This window comes from Hemiscyllium ocellatum, chromosome 2 (assembly GCF_020745735.1).
Source record: "Hemiscyllium ocellatum isolate sHemOce1 chromosome 2, sHemOce1.pat.X.cur, whole genome shotgun sequence".
In the NCBI taxonomy this organism is placed as follows: Eukaryota; Metazoa; Chordata; class Chondrichthyes; order Orectolobiformes; family Hemiscylliidae; genus Hemiscyllium; species Hemiscyllium ocellatum.
This window is the reverse complement of record NC_083402.1, coordinates 97,570,247-97,593,425: the sequence shown is the minus strand read 5'-3', so window position 1 is coordinate 97,593,425 and position 23,179 is coordinate 97,570,247. Positions and strand designations below refer to the sequence as shown.

Below are 23,179 nucleotides of genomic sequence, written 5' to 3'. Positions count from 1 at the left end.
GCAACAATATCATACCTTTAAGTTATCAGTCTTCGATATTACTTCCATATCACTAAGCAAAGACCATCCAAACTGGTCTCTGAAAGAGTCCTGGTTCAACTAAAGTATGAAGTTAACTTACGCAATTATCCTTTTGTTTCCAAATCTATTGGCGTTGTATGACCAACTTAGCAGTAAGAGGGCTAGAATATTTTTGACTTGAACAGTTCTGCAATAAGATAGGGGTTTGTTTATTCCCCGTTGATGATTTTCATTGAATTAGAACAAAATACTGTAAATACCCAAAAGGTAACATCTGTGGAGATGAAAATATTTAACAGGTTCTGGTTGCTTAGCTTTCTTCAGATGTGTTGAAGGCTGTGGAATTCTTAATAAAAATATAGAATGTAGTTGGAGCTTTAATTTTCCTTGGAATACTGCAAGCAGCAGTTGATGTAGAGATCAATATGAGATTAAGGAAGAGCTGTAAAATGACTAGAATCTTGAAGGTTGTGGTTGTGATTGCAAACTAAATGGAAATATTCTGTAAAGTAGTAATCCAAGCTCTCTGTAGTCTGCACAAATTAGATATCACATCACGAGCATCAAAACAATATTCTAAATTGGCAAAAGTACATATTAATCATTGTTTTAACAATATTGAATGTTCTTATAGTGTTGGGCTGGGAGAAAGTTGGAGGTTAAAGTAGAAGGTTTTTTCATGGAGATGTGGTGTAGATGATTTTGAGGCGTGGATCAGAGAATCGCAGATTGAAATTATGCCGTTAGAATGCTGAAAGAGAAAGGTAAAAGAAAAAGATGTATGATGACAGCTTAGAACCACAGAGTCCTACAGGATGGAGGCAGGCCCTTTAATCCAAACTGGTCCATGCCAACCAAAAATGTCCATCCATGCTAACCCCATGAGCCCATGTCCTTCTAAACCATTCCTATCTGTGTTTTTGTCCAAATGTCTCTTACATGTTAATGTACCCACCTCAACCATTTTTGTTGGCAGCTCATTCCATATGCGTACCACCTTCTGTGTTTTGTTTTTAAAAAGTTTCCCTCCAGTTCCTTTTTATTGTTTCCCCTCTAACCTTAAACTGATGCCCTCTAATCCTTGATTTCCCCAATCCGGGGAAAAAGACTGAGTGTATTTATCCTATCCATACATCTATGGATAGGATAAATACTTCTATGGGATCCCCCCTCTCCAGTATCCTTTGATCTAAAAGAAAAAACTCCTAGCTAGTCCTCTCGCACTCTCGCGCTCACCAACGTCCTGTACAACTGCAGCATAACATCCCAACTTCGATACACAATGACCTGATTGATGAAGGCAAAAAGCTGCCATCACTGCCTTGTCTACCTGTGACTTCAATTTCAGACAACCATGCCCCTGAATATCAAGATTCCTCTGTTCCACTATACTACTAAAAGCCCTACCATTCACCATGCAACTTCTACCTTGATTTGGCTTTCCAGAATGTAAGACCTCTCACTTATCTATATTAAACTCCATTTGCTATTTCTTGACCTACTTCCCCAGCTGATCAAGGTCCTGTGGCCACTTCAGATAACCTTCCTCACTGTCCACGATACTGCCTATTTTGTCATCTGCAAACTTACTAATCATGCTTTCTATATTCTCATCCAAATCATTGATTTCAATAACAACAGCAATGGGTCCAGCACTGACCCCTGAGGCACACCATGAGGCCTCCAATCTAACAAACCTCCTTCCACCCTCTCCTTCCTACCATCAAGCCAATTGTGTATCCAATTTGCTGCCTTCCCTTAGATTCCATGTGATCTCATCTACCAGTGCAGCCTACCATGTGGAACCTTCTCAAAAGGCCTTACTGAAATCCATATGGACATATCTACTGCCCTGCCCTGCCCTTGTCAACCTTTCTGGTCACTTCAGAATTCTAACAAATTTGTGAGGCATGATTTCCCATGCACAAAGCCAGTTGAATTACTCTTAATCAAACTTTGTCTTTGTAAATGTGTATCTGATTCCTCAATCTTCTAAAGTAACCTACCACAGATGTTAGCCTGACTGTTCTATAGTTCTTGTTGTTCTACTATTACTGCCATTATTATTATTACTATTATTAGGGCATAATATTTGTTACCCTCCAGTCTTCCAGGGCATCACTTGTGGCTAATGATGATGCAAAGATATCAATCACAACTCCTGCTATTTTTTTCTCTAGGCTCTTGCAGGGTTCTTGGATATATCTAGTCAGGACCAGGAGATTTATCCACTTCATACATTCTAATGCATTCAACACCACCTGTATGTGATACGGACTGTCCCCAAGATATCGCCGCTAACTTCATGTTCCTAAGTCTTGTCTTTCTCCATGGTAAACACAGGAGAAATATTCATTGAGGACCTAGCCCTTCTCTTGCAGTTCTACGCAAAAATGTCCATTTGGTCCTTGAGTGGTCCTATTCTCAAGTTATTTTTCCTAAACACCATGCTGGATCAGACTGAAGAAACAATGATTTATTGTGTGGAGGATGGTGAATTGGAACATGAGGACAAAGTGAAATGACGATGGTTGTGTGAGTGTGTGATTCATTAGTTGAAGAAAATGAAAGACATGAGAAGTTCTAGTAAAGAAGACTATTATCAGATCAGATTTGATGGAAAAAAGGAAAAAGGACTGTATTCTTAACAGAAAGTAGTGTGAGAGGAAGGGCAGTTCAGAAGGCTGAGGAAGTTTGCAACCTTATAGTGAGTATTCATTTATTGACTTTGCTATTTCCATTTTTGGATAGGCTAAGAAGGGTAGGGGATTGTTGATGAGGCATTGGAAATTTAAATTACCCACAGTGGGGAAGCAGACCATTCAGCCCATTGAGTCCATACCAACCTGCCAAAAAGCATCCCACCTAGACTCTACCCCCTACCCTATCTGTGTAACTCTGCATTACCAACCATGGCTAACCCACACAGTCCTCTCATCCTAGACACTATGGGCAACTTAGCATGCTAAATCACCTAATCAGCACGTCTTTGGACTATGGAAGGAAACCCACACAGATATGGAGAGAATGTGCAAACTCATACAGTCATCCAAGGCTGGAATCGAACTCAGGCCACTGGTGCTGAGAGGCAGCAGTGCTAACCACAACCAGCTCAAAAATATTGTTGAATCATTATTTGCCTTTTACCATTATCATCCAATTTGTAAATCTGCATGCATCTGCAAATTTGAGATTCCTCCAACTCGATGCTTTAAAAATACTTCTGCAGTCATAAAGCTCTTGAGCATGTCCTGAGATCATCAAATGTAAAATATAAAATACAAGTGGCAAGCACACTTGCCACTTTGAGATTTGAAACCTTAATTACCAACATGGAAGATCCCACAACCCAAGATTTCACATTTTAATCTAAAGTCTTAGTGTTAATTTTAAAGTATTTACTAAACATTATTTTGTAAGTAACTAAATACAGTATGCTGGAAAAGAGAGATTTCACAGATGTTTCTTAATACAGCCAATAGTCCACACCACAATTGAATTGAATTGAATTGAATTGAATGTCACATGTACCGAAGCACAGTGAAAAGCTTTGTCTTCTGAGCAATCCAGGCAGATCACGTAGTTAAGTAGCATAGATAGTAAATAATAGGTAAACAGTGGCAAAAGCACAGGTACAGGTGAATGTTAAGAGTTTGAGTTTGTAAATCCCCACAAGTTACCTTTTAATTTGGCTACTCACCAAGAAATCTCTCAGACAATCGAGTCCTGAAATAGTGATTTTAAACTCTATTGCAGATGTAGCAACCAAAATAAGACCCCTCAAGTAAACAAGTTAAGCCTCAACTCAACTTGGCTATTACTTGATTTGGTGGAAGCATCTAGCCAGGATTCCAACTTCGAGTCTGTCCTCGAACAGTGTTGTTCTTCACAGTTCTGCTGAATTGTTATGGTGTTGGATTTTTGTACAATTTTCTCTTTCATACTTGTGGTGTACCATTATTGACAATCTTCACATTCTTTCATTTCAATATTGATCACGCTTCTGAAGATCTCAAGTCCGTAGCTTTCCACTTTATCAGAAGTGGCTTTCCTGTTCCTTTGTTATATTGGGGTTAACTGTGTTTTTAAAATAGCTTGTCCTGCAATTAACCCCATTACTTCAGGTCATTCCTTCTGCAGACAGACTTAGTTGCCTATTTGCCATGGGGCAGCAGGTTATTATCTCCTGTCTCCCCAGGAAGCAGCTTGCTTATGTTCCTTGGACTCGAATTGAGAAAGTTTATTCCAGAGTTATTGCTGATGCTTCAATTTGTTAAAGTTTATATTGTTGCACAACAAAAAGTCCAAATCCCTCCTGGAATTTCAGTAAACTCTTCCTGCTACACCAGGGCAAATCTTTGCATTCTCGTTAAAAGTTCCTTCACTAGTGTATGAAGGTTTAATAATTAACTTGCCAGTCATCTTGAGTTGTGAATCTTTGAAACCAGTATGTTTAAGGGAGCAGCTCCTGGTGTGATAGTGGGAATTTGATTATATCAAGAGTTTTACATCGACAGCTTAATCGAAGGGAACGCACATTGAAAAGTATTAGCTTATTAGAAGAATAAGAAATTTTATTTTTATTTTGGATACTGTTGGAGAGTGGGGTGACTTGCCAGAGAAAAGCCATCGGGTGCATGTTTCTGTCCCTGTTCCTCAGAATGGAAGGGGAAGAGGAGTAGAGGATTAGTCATTTGGAACCCCATTGTTTGGGGAACAGATTCTGTGGGAATGAGAGAGACAAACACACTTGGTATGTTGCCTCCCAGGTGGCAGGGTCAGTGATGTCTTGGATTGCGTTTTCGGGATCCTTAAGGGGGAAGGGGAGCAGCCCCAAAGTTGTGGCCCACATAGGCACCAATGACGTAGGTAGAAAAAGGGATGGGGATATAAGGCAGAAATTCAAGGAGCTGGGGTGGAAGCTTCGAGCTAGAACAAGCAGAGTTATGCTTGTGGTTTGTTACCTGTGCCACATGTGAGCGAGGCAAAGAATAGGAATGGAGAGCAGATGAACACGTGGCTACAGCAGTGGTGCAGGAGGGAGGAATTCATGTACCTTGATAATTAGGCATCATTCTGGGGTAGATGGGACCTCTACAAACAAGATGGTCTATACCTGAACCAAAGGGGTACTGACATCCTTGGGGGTGGGGGGGGGAGGAGGAGGTGTGGAGATTGCTAATGCTTTTCGGGAAGAATTTAAATTAATTCAACAGGGGCATGGGAACCTGAATTGTAGTTTCAGTGTACAAGAGGTTGAGAGTAGTGAGGTCACTGGAGTATACTGGCAGGCAGGAAAGTGGTTTGAAGTGTATCTACTTCAATGCCAGGAGCATCTGGAATCAGGTGAGTGAACTTGCAGTATTAGTTGGTACCTGGGATTTCAGTGTTGTGGACATTTTGGAGACATGGATAGAACAGGGACAGGAATGTTTGTTGCAGGTTCCAAGGTTTAGATGTCTCAGTAAGAACAGGGCATGTGGCAAAAGGAAGGTGTGTATGGCATTGTTAGTCAAGGACAATATTATGGTGGCAGAAAGGATGTTTGAGAACTCATCTACTGACGCAGTATGGGCTGAAGTTAGAAACAGAAAAGGAGTGTTCACCCTTTGGCAGTTTTCTATAGGTCTCCGAACAGTTCTAGAGGGAAGGATTGCAAAGATGATTCTGGATAAGGGTAGTTATGGGGTCTTTAACTTTCCAGATATTGACTGGAAGCACTATAGTTCGAGTACCTTAGATGGATCAGTTTTTGTCCAGTGCATGCTGGAGGATTTCCTGACACAGTATGGTTAGCCAACAAGAGGCGAGGCCAAATTGGATTTCATACTGGGTAATGAACCCATCCAGGTATTAAATTTGGCGGTATAGAGTCATCAAGATGTACAGCATGGAAATAGGCCCTTGGGTTCAACCCGTCCATGCCAACCAGATATCCCAACCCAATCTAGTTCCGCCTGCCAGCAACCGGCACATATCCCTCCAAACCCTTCCTATTCCTATACCCATCCAAATGCCTTTCAAATGTTGCAATTGTACCAGCCTCCACCACTTCCTCTGGCAGCTCATTCCATACACACACCACAGGATGTGTGAAAAGGTTGCCCCTTAGGTGTCTTTTATATCTTTCCCCTTTCACCCTAAACCTATGCCGTCTGGTTCTGAACTCCCTGACCCCAGGGAGTTTAGTTGTTTATTTGTCCTTTCTATGTCCTCCTTGATTTTGTAAACCTCTCTATAAGGTCACTCCTCAGCCTCTGACTCCAGGGAAAACAGCCGTAGTCTGTTCAGCCTCTCCCTATAGCTCAACTTCTCCCACCCTGGCAACATCCTTGTAAATCTTTTCTGAACCCTTTCAAGTTTCATAACATCTTTCTGATAGGAAGGAGACCAGAATTGCATGCAATATTCCAACAGTGGCCTAACCAATGTCCTATACAGCCGTAACATGACCTCCCAACTCCTGTACTCAATACTGTTACCAATAAAGGAAAGCATACTAAAAGCCGCCTTTGCTATCCTATCTACCTGCGACTCTACTTTCAAGGAGCTATGAACCTGCACTCCAACACTCCCTAGAACTTGACTATTAAGTGTATAAGTCCTGCTAAGATTTGCTTTCTCAAAATGCAGCACCTCACATTTATCTGAATTAAACTCCATCTGCCACTTCTCAGCCCTTTGGCCCATCTGAGCAAGATCCTGTTGTAATCTGACACCTCCAATTTTGGCTTCATCAGCAAACGTACTAACTGTACCTCTTATGTTCGCATCCAAATCATTTATGTAAATGACAAAAAGTAGAGGACCCAGCACCAATCCTGGTGCACTCCATTGGTCACAGGCCTCCAGTCTGAAAAACAGCCCCTAACTACCACTCTTTGTCTTCTACCTTTGAGCCAGTTCTGTATCCAAATGGCTAGTTCTCCCTGTATTCCGTGAGATCTAACCTTGCTAAAGTATGTGAGCACAATTCAGTTATGTTTACTTTAGTGATGGGAAGGGATAGATGTACTGCAGAGCAAGATTTATAGCTGGGGCAAAGGCAATTGTGATGTGGTTAGGCAAGATTTAGATGCATAGGATGGGGAAGGAAATTTCGGGGGTTGGGCACAATTGACTTGTGGAGCTTGTTCAAGGAATAACGACAACGTATCCTTGATATGTATGGACCTGTCAGGCAGGGAGGAAGTGGCTGAGCAAGGGAACTGTGGTTTATGAAAGAAGTTGAATCTTGTCAAGATGGAGGCTTATGTGAAGGTGAGACATTAAGTCTCACTTAGGGTGGTTGAGAGTTATAAGTTTGCCAGCAAGGACCTATAGAGAGAGCGCAAAAAAGCCAGGAGGGGAAATGATTAGGTTTTGGCAGGTAGAATCAAGGAAAACCCTAAAGCTCTCTAGGTTTGTCAAGAATAAAGGAATAACCTGTTTATGGCCTGTCAAGGATAGTACTGGGAAGTTGTGCGTGGAGTCTGAGATGAGAGAAGCACTAAATGAATATTTTCTGTCTTTTTTTCCTGTGTGAATATTGACAATGTTGTCGAGCAGGATACTGATATACAGGCTTTTAGACTAGACTGGATTGAAGTTTATAAGGAGAAGGTGTTAGCAAAGCTGGATGAGATTTATCCCGGGATTCTCTGGGAAGCTAGGGAGGAGATTGCAGAGCCTTTGTCTTTGATCTTTGTCGTCATTGTCTACAGGAATAGTGTCAGAATACTTGAGGATAACCAATGTCCCCTTGTTCAAGAAGGGGAGTAGAGACAACCCTGGTAGTTATATACCAGTGAGTCTTTCTTCGGTTATAGGTAAAGTGTTAGAAAGGATTATAAGGGAGAGGATCTATAATCATCTAGAAAGGAATAATTTGATTAGAGATAGTCAACACTGTTGTGTGAAGGGTAGGTTGTGCCTCTCAAACCTTTGAGTTCTTTAGTGACCAAACAGGTGAATGAGGTAAAGTGATTGATGTGGTGTATATAGATTTCAGTAAAGCATTTGATAAGGTTCCCCACAATTGGTTGTTGCAGAAAATACAGGCATGGGATTGAGAGCAATTTAGCAGTTTGTTCAGAAATTGGCTAGCTGAAAGAACAGGGGGTGATGGTTGATGAGAAATGTTCATCCTTGAGTTCAGTTACTTGTGGTATACCGCAAGGAGCTGTTTTGGGTCCACTGCTTTTGGTCACTTCTATAAATGACCTGGATAAGGGCGTAAATGTATTGGTGAGTAAATTTGCAGCTGACACGTAGCATTGTGGATAGTGCCGAGTTACAGAGGGAAATAGATGAGCTGCAGAGCTGGACTGAGGTGGCAAATGGAGTTTAATGCGGAAAAGTGTGAGGTGATTCCCTTTGGAAGGAGTTACAGGAATAGATTAGATTAGATTACTTAGTGTGGAAACAGGCCCTTCGGTCCAACAAGTACACACCGACCTGCCAAAGCGCAACCCAACCAAACCCGTTCCTCTGCATTTACCCCTTCACCTAACACTGCGGGCAATTTAGCATAGCCAATTCACCTAACCTGCACATTTTTGGACTGTGGGAGGAAACTGGAGTACCCGGAGGAAACCCACACAGACACTGGGAGAATGTGCAAACTCCACACAGTCAGTCGCCTGAGGCGGGAATTGAACCCGGGTCTCTGACGCTGTGAGGCAGCAGTGCTAACCACTGTGCCGCCCACTAGAGTAGTGAGCTAATGGTAAAATTATTGGTAGTGTTAATGAGCAGAGATATGTGCCCATGTACATGGATCCCAGAAGTTTGCCATTCAGGTTGATAGGGTTGTTAAGAAGACTTAGTGGGTTAGCTTTTAGTGGTAGAGGGATTGAGTTTCAGAGGCTTGATGCAGCTGTACAAAACCCTGGTGCGGCTGCGCGTAAGTTGTGGTCATCACATTATAGGAAGGATTTGGAAGCATTGGGAAGGGTGCAGAGATTTACCCAGCTGTTGCCTGGTGTGGGGGAAGGTCTTATGATGAAAGGCTGAGGTACTTGAGGCTGTTTTTGTGAAAGAGAAGAAGGTTGAGAGTTGACTCAATAGAGACATCGATGTTCAGAGGATTAGACAGGATGGACAATGAGAACCTTTTTCCTGGAATGGTGTTGGCTAGCACAAGGGGACATAGCTTTAAATTGAGGGGTGATAGACACAGGACAGATGTCAGATGTAGGTGGTTTACGCGGAGAGTAGTGAGATCATGGAATGCCCTGCCAGCAACATTAGTAGACTTGTATGAGAAAGTGAGGACTGCAGATGCTGGAGATCCGAGCTGAAACTGTCTTGCTGGAAAAGCGCAGCAGGTCAGGCAGTGTCCATGGAGAAGGAGAATCGATGTTTCGGGCATGAGCCCCTTCCTGAAGAAGGGCTCATGCCCGAAACGTCGATTCTCCTTCTCCTTGAATGCTGCCTGACCTGCTGTGCTTTTCCAGCCACACATTTTCAGCACATTAGTAGACTTGCCAACTTTAAGAACATTTAAATGGTCATAGAATACCACAGGCAAATTGGATAAACCTATGTTCTATTTATCTAACTGGAAACCCTATAGATTGAAAGGCTTTTGGTTTCTGTGAGCAGAAAACCTAGCTGACATTGGATGTCAGAATTTTTCCATGGTGAAAAGAGTTTGTCCAAAACCATTTCGAAGAGGTTATCTCAGTGTGTTCCAGACTGGATGGGTTCGGTTAGGAAGCTGAAGAAGTTTAGCTTCAATTGTGTGAACACTTGAGGGAGAATCTATTGAAATGTCAAGATTGGAAATTGAAAGAAACAATTAAATATGTCAGAGATATGATAGGGAAGGAAAGTCTGACATTTGAATATTATAAATTGTGTTGTGATAGATGCAAGTTTTTTTTTGCTTTGAAATCTTTCGATTCGTGTAAATAGTTTGGCTTCTTCTATATTATTTTAATTTATGTGTAATAAATGTTATATTAAAGCAAATCTGCAGCTTTACATCTTTGTGTTTCAGTGAAAGACTTCCTTACATAACAGACAAAATATCAAGCCAGATTTCAGTCTGGGATCAGACTTGTAGTAATATTAGTTGGGATCATAATATTTAAATATCTACAAGCACTAATCTTTTCAAATCAGCATTCTGCAGTCACAGAAGTTTACCTTCGTCCAGCATCGTTCTGTTCTGTTTTCTGTAGTCTCTATCTAACTGACCAGTCTAAATCTGCACAAAGCAAGGCCAGCTGCCTGCCTTTCATTCTGGTGTTAAACCTTGTCTCTGAATTTCGGTAAAGCTGTGATTTGCAAGCCCTGTCTTGATGTCTAGATCTCATGAATTTGTAGGCTGGCACATCTGTAGGTTAACCGACAAAATTTAAAACCACTATTTAGAAAGCCTCCCATTTGTAAAACTAGAATCTGACCTAACTGACCTTTTCAAAATATGGTGTATCTGATTGCCTTGTTATTTACTTCGTAATCTGACATTTTATTTGATAACTGTCATTTTTTAAAATGTTTAACTTATCCATTTACCGAATTATGGTAATGTCTTTCAACATTACGATATTTAATTTACAAAAGAAAATAAACCTAGCTTCCTTAATGTTTCCCCCTCACTGGACAGAATTTTTGTTACCTAAGATTAAACTTCCTATTGGGTAATCTCATTTTATGAATCTTATTTAAATTATAGTTAGATTTTGCAAATTTTTATCCTGCAATTTATAATTTAGTAAAGTCCTTATCAGATTTCATTACTTCATTTAATGCTCATGGGAGTTATCTGGACTTCTTTCTTTTGGTTTAAGAGCATCCAGCTTATTATACACAATTACATCCTAATGCACACCCTGTTTTGCACCACCTGTCAATCCTGGAAAGCTTATTCTTGGAAATCTCTTTTTCCCCCTTGTTTTTTGTGAGGGAATAAAGTAAGTAAAAGATTCAGTTCTGCCACTTCTGTCCCCGATTTGAACTTCCTACCATCGTTTAGAAAAAAACAAATATAACATTGTATGTCTATTTTTGAATCATTTTAGTGTAGTATAACATCTTTTCTACATTTGTGTTCTTTGAGCTTCAGTAACTTGTATAAATGTCAGATTTTGTAAATACATAATTCTCTCAGTCCAGTAGTGTTCTTTCTCCATATCTCTAGGTGCACTTCAAATCAAATAATTTTGATATTTGATTCTAGATGCTCCCCAGATCTGAATTTATTTCCTGTAGTTGGCTCATTGGTCTTGTTCAGGATCACAGAAAATGATTTTACTGTGACAAGTGGACTAAGAGTCCTGCATTTCCTCAAGAAAATGTCCCTTCTTGTCTTTCCTTAGCCACTGTCGATTTTATAGTCATACAGAATAGAAATAGGTCCTTTAGCCCACCATGTCTGTGCCAACAGATAAACACAAACTATACTAGTCCATTTACCTGCGATTTGTCCATAGACTGCTATATCCTGGCATATTCGGATGTTTTCACATTTGCCATTGGGGAAAAAACACTTATGGCCTGCCTATTCCTGTCTCTTTAAATTTTGTATATCTCAATCAGATCCTCATCTCCAGCCCTTCAGCTTCCTCTGCTCCAGGCGAAACAAGCCCAAACTATCTAGTGTCTCCTCATAACTGAAACTTTCCATTCCCAGGCAATATTCTGGTGATCTCATTTGCACTCCATCGAGTGCAAATGTTTTGTTTTGATACTGAGGTGACCAGAGCTGCATATAGTATTCCATGGCCTAACAAATGCTCTTATAAAAAAAAAAGCAGCAAGAATTCCCTGCTTCTATATTCTGCTGCTTGGCTAATGAAGGCAAGCATCCTGTAGGCTGCCCTCACCACCCTACCTACCTGTGCTCACATATTCAGGGATCCATGGATTCTCAGTACTCCCAAGGGACCTACCATTGCGTAAATCCTTCTCCTTGTTAAACCTTTGAAAATGCATCAGCTTGCACTTTCATGATTAAATTCCATCTGCCATTCGTCTGCTCAGTGTACCATCTGATCAATATCAGGCTGTAGCCTGAGACCATTTAGGGTGACACACACATCAACTGCACTACCTTGGTATTTAGCCATCTTTCTTCAAAACAGAGTTAAATCTGAACATGCTCCACTTGAAATCTTCAATGACACTGTCTTTTTCCTTTTGAATATAATTGAGAAATATTCATTCAAGACTTCAACTGCAATCCCCTGGCTCCATACACCTTTTAGTCTGTAATGGGTTTCTGTTTTCCCAGTAATCGTCTTGCTCTTAATATATCAGAAAAATCCTTTTGGCGTTTCCTTAACAGTTAGGATTTGTGACCCCTCTTTGCCATCCTAATTTATTAAGCATTCCCTCCCCATACACTACTCCTGAAGGGCCTTCCCGGTTTTTGATTCTCTATATTTAACAAATGCTTCCTTTTTCTTTATCAAGCTCGAGATGATGTCCAAGAGTTCCCTGGACCTGATGTCACTGTCTTTGCCTTTTTACTCTTTGAGGAACACTCTTAACACTCATGACACTACTTTTGAAGACTCCCACTTTCAAGTAGCCTCTCCCAGTCTATTTACAAAATCATCTCATATTGAAATTGGCCTTTTTCCACGTTAAACACTTAACTTATCCACTATCCTTATTCCTTTCCATAAGAACTTTGGAACTTTCTGAGTTATGGTCACTATCCCCAAAATATTCATCTTTACCAGCTTCATTCTCTAGTATTAGGTCTAACATCTCTAGTAGGACTATTTATACACCAAAGGTGATCCCAGTTAATGTTAGCAAAGTTGAAATCTCCTTCTATAACCCTATTCCACTTGTATCTCAATGTGTGCACTCCTGTGTCTTCCTCTGACTGTTGTGAGGACTGTGCTCACACATTCAGGGGTCCATGGATCCTCAGTGCTCCCAAGGGACCTACCATTGCGTAAATCCTTCTCCTTGTTAAACCTTTGAAAATGCATCAGAAGAATTTAGTTTATTCTTAAACATTAACCAGCTTAGATCATCATATACAGAAGCAGAATTAGACCATATGGCCCATTGAGTTTGCTCCCCCCATTCAAGCATGGCTGATAAGTTTCTCAATACCATTCTCCTTTCTTCTCCCTGTGACCCTTTATCTCCTCACTAATCAAGAGCGTATTTATCGCTGTCTTAAATACACTTAAAGATTTGGTCTCGTTATCATATTTAACAGCCTCCTGTGCAGCACCTTGTCAAAGGCCTCTGGAAACCCAAAAAAGTCATGGCCATTGGCTGTGCATTTTTTTTCAACTTACTCATTACCACGCAAGGAATTCTAACAAGTTTGTCAGACATGACTTTCCTGCTGACTCTGCCCTGTTTTTGGCATACACTTATAAGTGCAGAGGAACCTCAGTTATCTGAAGGACACAGGTGGGGAGTGTTTCATTTGGTTAATAGAATGCCGGATAGCATAGTTAGCCCAAGCAGCGGGACCTTATAATCTTGTTCAGCTAATCCGAACATTCAGTTAATCACGTGCCAGATAATTGAGGTTCCTCTGTACTTCACAATCTGATCCTTAATAATGGATACTAAAAATCTTACCAATTATTGAGGCCAAATTGATCGGCCTATAGTTTCTTCTCTTCTGCCTCCCTCCTTTCTTATATAGGAATGTTACACTAACCATTTCAACTCCTGTGGGGCAGTCCCATCGCTCTAGTGATTCTTGAAAGATCACCATGAAGGTCTGTACAATACCTTCAGCTTTCTCCTTCAGAACCCTAGGGTGTAGTCTATCTGACTTGGATGATTTTTCTGCTTTCAGATTTTTTCAGCTTTTCAAGTATCATCATCATGATGGCTTCATTGGAAGAGCCTTCCAAGACCTCAGTCCACATTGTAGCAATTGTCTCCATGATCAAAAATGCAGTGCCCCCACCACTCTTGCATCTGTCTCCCAATCACACCTGAAACTCCTGTACCCTCACATCTGGGGCTGTCTGTTCTGCCTTCAAACATGTCTGAGCAACTTGCAACAGTATTGTTTTCTTATTGGTCGCAGCTGTAGGTCCATCTGACTTTCCAGTCAATGTAGTTACAATTTTTGGCAGTCCCATCCTTGTATGTGCCTCTGCCAGTCCATACTCATCCCCACCCCCCCATTCCTGCTTGCCTGCCATCCCAATGCCCCCCCACCCCCCCAATTTCTGTCAGGCTCTCACACATCCTGGCCATCACCTCTGTACCTCTTGCTGCTCTCTCTCCGTCTTAAGCTCTTGCTCTGTTGATGTATTTCTTGGCCTACAACTTCCCTCTCTGTGACCCCCTCCCCATCTTGCTCTCATGGTCTCTCTTTCCCTTACCTTTGCATTTCTCCCCCCTCCCCTTCCAAACTCGCTCTTGTGCTCACTTCCACACTTTCCCGCACTGGCTACTCGGCTACCTATTCCTTCCTGGTGGTGTTAAAGCTGGTTCCTGAGCCATTCACCTCACCACTTTTCTGTCACATGACCCCTCTTGTTTCTCCCTGTACAAATGAGGATTTTTTTCATCATTCACTTTTGTAGTAATGATTTCCCAAATTCTGTATTTTGCTTCTGCCTTTGAAACACCTTCAGGTTGTGCAGTTGACAACAAATATAATTTGACATTTCAAGTGCATGTTTATCAACTTTTTATTTTTTCCCTGTATCTATTCAGATGTTCATTTGGAGCTAGAGGATAGAATTGCAAAGTTTATGAGAACCGAAGAGGCTATTATTTACTCCTATGGATTTGCCACGATAGCCAGTGCCATTCCAGCATACTCGAAGAGAGGAGATCTGGTGTTTGTGTAAGTCATTTTCAATAGAAATCTAGTTGCTTTTACCTATGTGTCACAGCCGAGCAGAGCAGAATTAAAACTTACTGAGATTTTATTTTCAAGTTGTCGTGCAACAGGAGAGAATTGTACCATTATATCCTGATCTATAAATTTATATAATACAATGGCTGTACATGTTTAGTTAAATATTGAAGTCGAGAGGTTAACGATCAAGATATCCTGTTCCTCCAAAACCTGCTTTTGACTGGTGTAACAACCTGAAGCTTGTTAATGATGTTTGCAGAATGGTACAATTTTGCTGTACTTGCCTGTTAGTTACAAATTAAAGCTCAACAAATAAAGCAGAGATTCGTTGATTTCAGTGTAAGGGACCTTTTAATGAGCCATCCAATTGTAAATTTGTAAAACCTCTGCCACTAAACAAGTAACATTTTGTGTATTATATTCCATTAGGTTTTATCGAGTATTTGAAATTTTAATTTTTTGTCCGATCTTTATCTTGGTTGAACCTTTTCTTTGCATTTGCTTTTTGCACCTGATTTGATGTGGAATTATCCAGCTGACTCTTGTTTAGACTTTTTTTTTCTTATTAACCACTTAGCTGAAGATTTGTTAAACAGCTATATTGTTGTTTACCCTGCTCAGTCAAGTTCTAGATGTACTGTAGTGTGTTATATTTGTAATTTCCTTTTGGTATTTTCTGAACTTGAAGTTTCAATCAACTAAAGATCCTAAAATTACATCACAGACTACACAGACCCTAATATTTAGCATGTTACTTGCATCAAACTCACAAGGTCTTTTAAAAGTCGATAAACTTAATTTTAAAGAGGATCAAGAGCTCTGCCACAACAGCACAAGCTGCGTTTTTTTTAATATATCACAGTCTTGAATTAAACTAGTTTATATATTCACTTGAGTTGATTCTGGAATGTTTTATCGTGTCTGAATGTTAATGTGAATTTACTTTTAAGTACTGTCAAAGAAAAGTTGCTTTCCTCTTTTAATTTTGGTTTTGGGTATGTCTTGGCATTTGAGAAAAATGAGCTGCAGCAGTTCAAGAAAGGGTCACCACCACCATCTTTTAAGGGTAATTGGGGGTGGACTACAAATACAGACCATGCTGCAGCACACCATGAAATGGTTTTTAAAAGAATGAAATCAGAGTTGCCAGTCATTAATCGCGAACACTTGTTGACTTTGCTCCTTTTTCAGCAATTTCTCCAAGTATAATGTTGTGTTGTTTGAACATCAGGTAAACACCAGCATTGATCTTTGTTGTCTTATCCTGAACTCATACGACGACCTATCTTTTTGTGACGTGAGCAATATGCTGTTAGAGAATTAGAAAAAGAAATGTGATAAGAAAACCTTAATTCCCAATTTGTTACTTTGAAAGAAATATTCCTGATGAAGCTTACTGCATCATCGGACTGTTTTGTTTAGGTGGTTTTAAATTCTCTTACAGGGATGAAGCCGCATGCTTTGCTATTCAAAAAGGTTTACAAGCTTCACGCAGCAACATAAAGTATTTTAAGCACAATGATGTGGAAGACCTGGAACGTTTGCTTAAAGAACAGGAACTTGAGGACCAGAAAGTAAGATTAACCTTACTGGAATCAAAAAGAACAAAGTTACTTCTTTATATAAAAAAGAAGTTTTTTGATCTTTTAGCTGCGTGTATTTTAAAAAAATTATTTGGAATTATTTTTCAAGAATCCTCGCAAAGCACGTGTGACCCGACGATTCCTTGTAGTGGAAGGATTGTACATGAATACTGGATACATTTGTCCACTCCCAGAGCTGGTAAGAGAAAAGGGAGGAGATAAATAGTTCTTTTGTTTCAAGGAAAAAATGGCTTGTATGAGAGGGGTGAAATAGTTATTGCAATGATAGAAATGGTGCGTTTTTGTATTAAACCTTTTGAGTGTTCTGAAATTATTCTTTCATGCATCTTACTGAGAATACCTCTAACTTTGCAGGTAAAGCTAAAATATAAATACAAAGTGCGGATATTTTTGGAAGAAAGCCTCTCCTTTGGGGTTTTAGGAGAGCATGGACGAGGTGTAACTGAACATTTTGGAGTGAACGTAAGTTTTTTTTTTAGTCTTAAATTGTATTCTGCAAATCAATTCCACAAACCAACATTGTTTTACATTGTTAAAAATCTCACAACACCAGGTTATAGTCCAACAGGTTTAATTGGAAGCACACTAGCTTTATATTGATCTACATTGATACATGACTTAATGGCTAAGCTTCGAAACTAGTAATCCAGGGGTGTGTACTATTCAAGTAACTTCTAATCCTCCCATGAATCTGAAAATTTTGCATTTAATTTTTATGGAAGAACTGGAAAATAAAATTCAGTATTAGCTGAAGTAAACACCTGAGCAAGGATCAGTAATGGTCTCTCAAGCCTGTTTGACCATTTAGTAAGGTAAAGGCTGATCTGGTTATGACAGCAAACCACATTCTCATCTACTTGCTTACCAAGAATCTTATCAAAAATATTCAAAGCCTACTTCCACTATTTTTTCAGAAATGGGCAATCCCTTATTTTTAAGCAGTGGTCTCTAGTTCTCAATTGTCCCACAAAAGGAAACATCCTCTCCACGTTGAATGTGGCAAGATTCTGTCAGGATTTTGAAAGTTTTAATCAAATCATGTCTAGCTGTTCCTCATAAGGCACCCAGTTCATTCCCAATATTTAGTCTAGTAAACCGTTTCTAAACCGCTTCCAATATATTTGCATCCTTAATTAAGATGGCCAATACTGTACATGGTATTTCAGATGTGATATTACCAGCACCCTGCATAAATGAATCAGAAACTCTATATTTTTGTACTTGATTTCCTACCCAATAAACCCAATTCTCAACCACAAACAGAATCGGAAAATTCTGGAAAGGCTCTAAGTTCTAAGCAGGGGTCACTGAACCTGAAATGTTAATTTGATTTCCCTCCACAAATGTTGCCAGAATGGTTGGTTGAACCTGTCCAGCAATTTTTGTTGTTATGGTTTCCAGCATCCGCAGTTTTTTAACAATATCATTCTATTGGCTTTCCTAATTACCTACTGTGCCTGCATACTCGCCCTTTGTGATTCATGCACGAGGACATTGATCCCTCTGCATCTTGGATTGCTTTAATTTATTAGGATTTAAATCAAATAGTCCTTTGTTTTTGCAAAAATTTAATGTCACATTTCCCACAATTATACTGCACATCAGCAGATCTTTGCTCACTCACTCAACATATGCACTACTTTTATTTTTATGCACTACTTATGTCCCACAGGTCCAACCATTTACTCAGTACCAATTTTCTATGTTGTAATTTTCCTGAGTTCCCTTAGTCGTCACCTTTCCCTGATTTATTGCTGTTTCTGGACTGTAACTGGTATCCTCTTGGCTACCTTAGAGTGGTGCTGGAAAAGCACAGCAGATCCGACAGCATCCGAGGAGCAGGATGCTGCCTGACCTGCTGTGCTTTTCCAGCGCCACTCTAATATAAACTCTGGTTTCCACCGTCTGCAGTCTTCACTTTTGCCTAATGCAAGCTACCTGTTCAGTTCATCTGCTGTGTCTTTATTTTCTGTTACCAATTCTCCAGAATTATATCTGACATAACCACCATTCTTTGAATGTTTTTCTTCCTTATATGTTTGTTTTGGAAACTCTTCACTGTCTGTGATGTATTTGGCTAGTTTTCTTTTATAGCCTAATTTTCGTCTCCCTAATATTTTAGTCAATTTTCAATGTTTTTGTTTATATATACTGTCCAATTTTCTGACCTGCTACTGTGCTTTGCTCAATAATGCTTTTTCTTGAAGTTTGACATGAAGTTTTTAACATTTTTAGTTAATCACTAATTGTGGTCCACCCTTTTGATTTTTTTTTTGACTGTTTGGAACTGACTCTAAGTAGTCATTGTCATAGCAAACTATTTGGATTCTTAAATTTCATCAGCAAAATTTCACTCTTCCTGTCTCCTCCCTATGTATTATGAAATCTTGCATCAAAGCAGATGCTTTACCCTATTTGAACCACTTTGATAACTCTTTTAAGGAGCTGTTCAATTATTCTTGGTCCTCCATTTTGTCCATATATCCCTAAATATGTGTTTAAACCTTTCTACCTATCAATTATATTGTGGCTAATCTGTGACTTAGGAGATTCAGTGATTTTTTTTTTGTTGAATTTCTATTTGTAGCCTAACCTTCAAATTTTTAACTTATTGGCCGAATCATTCACCACTACATTTTCTGCTAGGATAACTATCTATTTGCTAATGTGAGAATCACAGAACTACCCTCAGTACCTCTAGTGTTATCTGACGAGAGTGTTGTATAATTGAAGCATCACTTTTATTTCTTTGTAGTCTTGATATCAAGGTCAGATTCTTATATTTTTTTCTTTACCAGTTTATGACATTGTAATTATCTTTCTTTGTCTTTTGGATTACAGAGCGTCTTGGACCTTAACTGTTTCAAGCATTTTTACCATGTACAGTTCTATTCTCTCAAAGTGGATTAACTCATCCATTTTGCTACAGTTTTGCCCATTCATTTTAACTAAAATGTCTCTAATTTTATATTTCGATTGACACGTCTTGCCTCATTATCTCTGTGTCACCTGGTTATTTGGCTATCTGGCTTTCACTTGTATTATCTGAGTTGTTAAGCAATATAGTCGATAATTTGGGCCCCAGCACAGATTAATTTAGGAAATAAAGCTGCGAGAGAATTACAGTGGTTTGCAAAAGCCCATTGCTTGATTGCCAATAGGAGCAGAAGTCGACTATACAAACTCTTGAACTTGCTTCACCATTCATTAGGATCGTGGCTAATCCCACATTGTTCATGTCCTCTTTCCTGCATATTTCCCATAACCCTTGAATCCCTGATCAAGAAGTTATCCATCTCAGCCTTGAATATATGCAAATACCCTACCCTCACAGTTCTGTGACATGGAGTTCCAAAGATATCCAATCCTAAAAAGGCATTTGGATGGGTATATGATTAGGAAGGGTTTGGAGGGATATGGGCCGGGTGCTGGCAGGTGGGACTAGATTGGGTTGGGATATCTGGTCGGCATGGACAGGTTGGACCAAAGGGTCTGTTTCCATGCTGTACGTATCTATGACTCTAAGAAATTGCTTCTTGTCTCCGTCTTAAATTAGCATACCTTTTATTCTGAGACTATACCCTCTGATCCTAGACTTTCCCATTAGGGGGAACATCCTCTCAGCACTTACCCTATTAAGTCTGTGAATACTCCTTTTATGTTTCAATGAGATCATCACTCATTTTTCTATACTAGAATGAGTAGAGCCCCAACCTGTTTAGCCTTTGCTCAGAAGACAATCCCTCCATACCTTGGGTCATCCAAATGAACATTCTATTCAAACTCCTTGAAATAAGGGCCAGCATTCCATTACCTGCTGTACTATGCACAAGATTTTGTGTGTAACTATTCCTAAGTCCCTTTTGTACTGCAGCTTTTTGCAGTTTTTCTGTGTTTAAATAATGTTCTGTTCATTAGCGCTCCCTTCCTAAATGAACAGCTTCACACTTTCCTACTTTTTACTGCATTTCCCAATTTTTTGGCACTTATTTGGTCAATCAGCATCTCAATGTAAATTCTGTGATCACCCTTCCAATTGTCTTTTTTTTTCGCATTTTTGTTATCTGCAAATTTGGCTTCGGTACGTTTGCGTTCTTTCTCCAGGTAATCACTAAATTCTTGTTAGAACATTACAGCCTTTCAGCCCCCTCTCTCTTGCTCCGCCCTGTGAAACCAATCTGAAGCCCATCTAACATACACTATTCCATTCTCATTCATATGCCTATCCAGTGACCATTTAAATGTCCGTAAAGTTAGCGGGTCTACTACTGTTGCAAACAGTGTGTTCCATGACCATGCTACTCTGAGTAAAGAAACTACCTTTGACATCTGCCCTAGATTTATCACCCCTCCATTTGAAACTCTGTCCCTCGTGCGAAACATCACCATCCAAAGAAGAAGGTTCTCACTGTCTACACGATTTAACTCTCTTACTATCTTGTGTGTCTCAATTATGTCACCTCTCAACCTTCTCTCTAATGAAAACAGCCTCAAGTCCCTCAACCTTTCCTCATAAGATTTTCCTTCCATACCAGGCAACATCCCAGTTAATCTCCTCCTGAAGCCTTTGCAAAGCTTCCACATCCTTCCTCTAATGTGGTGACCAGAAGTGCATGCAGTACCCCAAGTGCAGCCGCACCAGAGTTTTGTACAGCTGTAGTATGACCTCATGGTTCCAAAACTCGATCCCTCTACTAACAAAAGCTTACATACCGTATGCTGCCTTAACAGTCCTGTCAATCTGGTTGGCAACTTTGAGGGATCTGTGTACGTGGACACAGAGATCTCTCTGCTCATCTGCACTATCAAGAATCTTACCATTAGCCTAGGACTCTGCATTCCTGTTACTCCTTCCAAAGTGAATCACCTCACTCTTGTCCACCTCAACCCCATTTTCCACATCTCAGTCCAGCTTATCTTTGTCCCTTTGTAACCTACAACATCCTTCGGCATTATCCACAAGTCCTTACTGTTGTCTGCAAATTTACTACATGTCCTTCTACACCTTCATCCAAGTCATTTGTAAAAATGACCGACAGCAGTGGACCCAAAACAGATCGTTGCAGTATGCCAATAGTAACTGAACTGCAGGATGAACATACCCTATCAACCTCCACCCTCTGTCTTCTTTCAGCTAGCTAATTTTGATCCAAACTGCTGAATTGACCTCAATCCCACGCCTCCATGTTTTGCGCAGTAGCCTACCATGGGGGACCTTCTCAAATGCCTGAATGAAATCCATATACACCACATCAACCGCTTTGCTCTCATCCACCTGATTGGTCACCTTCTCAAAGAACTCAATAAGGTTTGTGAGGCACAACCTACCCTTCACAAAATCATGTTAACTATCAAATTATTCCATACAAGATGGCACGGTGGCACAGTGGTTATCACTGCTGTCTCACAACGCCCGAGACCCAGGTTCAACTCCTGCCTCAGGCAACTGACTGTGCAAACTCCATACATTCTCCCCATGTCTGCGTGGGTTTCCTGCGGGTGCTCCGGTTTCCTCCCACAGTCCAAAGATATGCAGGTCAGGTGAATTGGCCATGCTAATTTGCCCAAAGTGTTACGTGAAGGGGTAAATGTAGGGGTATGGGTGTTGCGCTTCGGCGGGTCAGTGTGGATTTGTTGGGCCAAAGGGCCTGTTTCCACACTAAGTAATCTAACCTAATCTTTTCCAACACTTTGCCCATAACTGAAGTAAGGCATACTAGTCTGTAATTACCAGGCTTGCCTCTATTCCCCTTCTTGAACAAGGGAACAACATTTGCTATCCTCCAGTTTTCACGTTGCTATTCCTGTAGACGATGATGACATAAAGATCGAAGCCAAAGGCTCGGCAATCTCCTCCATGGCTCCCCTGAGAATCTGACAATAAATCCCATCCAGCCCAGGAGATTTATCTATTTTCACACTTTCCAGAATTTCTAACATAGCCACCTCCTTGTGAACCTCAATCCCATCTAGTCTAATAGCCTGTTTCTCAGTATTCTCCTCGACAATGTTGTCTTTTTCCAGTGTGAATACTGACGAAAAATATTCATTTTAGTGCTTCCCTTATCTCCCCTTACTCCGCACACAACTTCCCACTATGTTCCTTAGTTGGCCCTAATCTTACCCGAGAGTGGTGCTGGCAAAGCACAGCAGGTCAGGAATCCTGATGAAGGGCTCCTGCCTGAAACATTGGTTTTCCTGCTCCTCGGATGATGCCTGATCTGCTGTGCTTTGCCAGCACCACTCTAATCTTGACTCTAATCTCCAGCATCTGCAGTCCTCACTTTCACCTAATCTAACTCTAGTCATTCTTTTATCCCTTATATACCTACAGAAAGCTTTAGGGTTTTCCCTGATCCTACCTGTAAACAACTTCTCATTTCTTCTCCTTGCTCCTCTTAGCTCTCTGTTTTGGTCTTTCCTGTCTGTCTTGTAACTGTCAATTGCCCTAACTGAGCCTTCGCTTTTCATCTTTATGTAAGCCTCCTTCTTCCTCTTGACAAGAGATTGAACTTCCTTAGTAAACCACGGCTCCTGCACTCGACAATCTCCTGCTAGACTGACCGATTAATGCTTATCAAGGACATACAATAGCTGTTCTTTGAATAAACTCCACACTTCTATTGTGCCCATCCTCTGCAGTTTCCTTCCCCACCCTATACCTTGTCTAATCACATAGTAATTGCCTTTCCCCAGCTATATGTTTTGCCCTCCGATATATACCTGTCCTTTTCCATCACTAAAGTAAACATAACTGAATTGTGGT

General features: G+C 40.3%; 1 protein-coding gene across 1 annotated transcript in view; it reads left to right on the top strand.

The window, feature by feature from the left end:
• Positions 1-23,179, top strand: part of sptlc1 (serine palmitoyltransferase, long chain base subunit 1) — a 62,711-nt gene that overhangs the window by 20,743 nt on the left and 18,789 nt on the right. The window contains exons 6-9 of the mRNA XM_060845462.1: positions 14,662-14,794; positions 16,254-16,383; positions 16,502-16,591; positions 16,768-16,875. Of these exons, the coding sequence (XP_060701445.1) occupies positions 14,662-14,794; positions 16,254-16,383; positions 16,502-16,591; positions 16,768-16,875 (461 nt within the window). The remainder of the gene's footprint in view (positions 1-14,661; positions 14,795-16,253; positions 16,384-16,501; positions 16,592-16,767; positions 16,876-23,179) is intronic.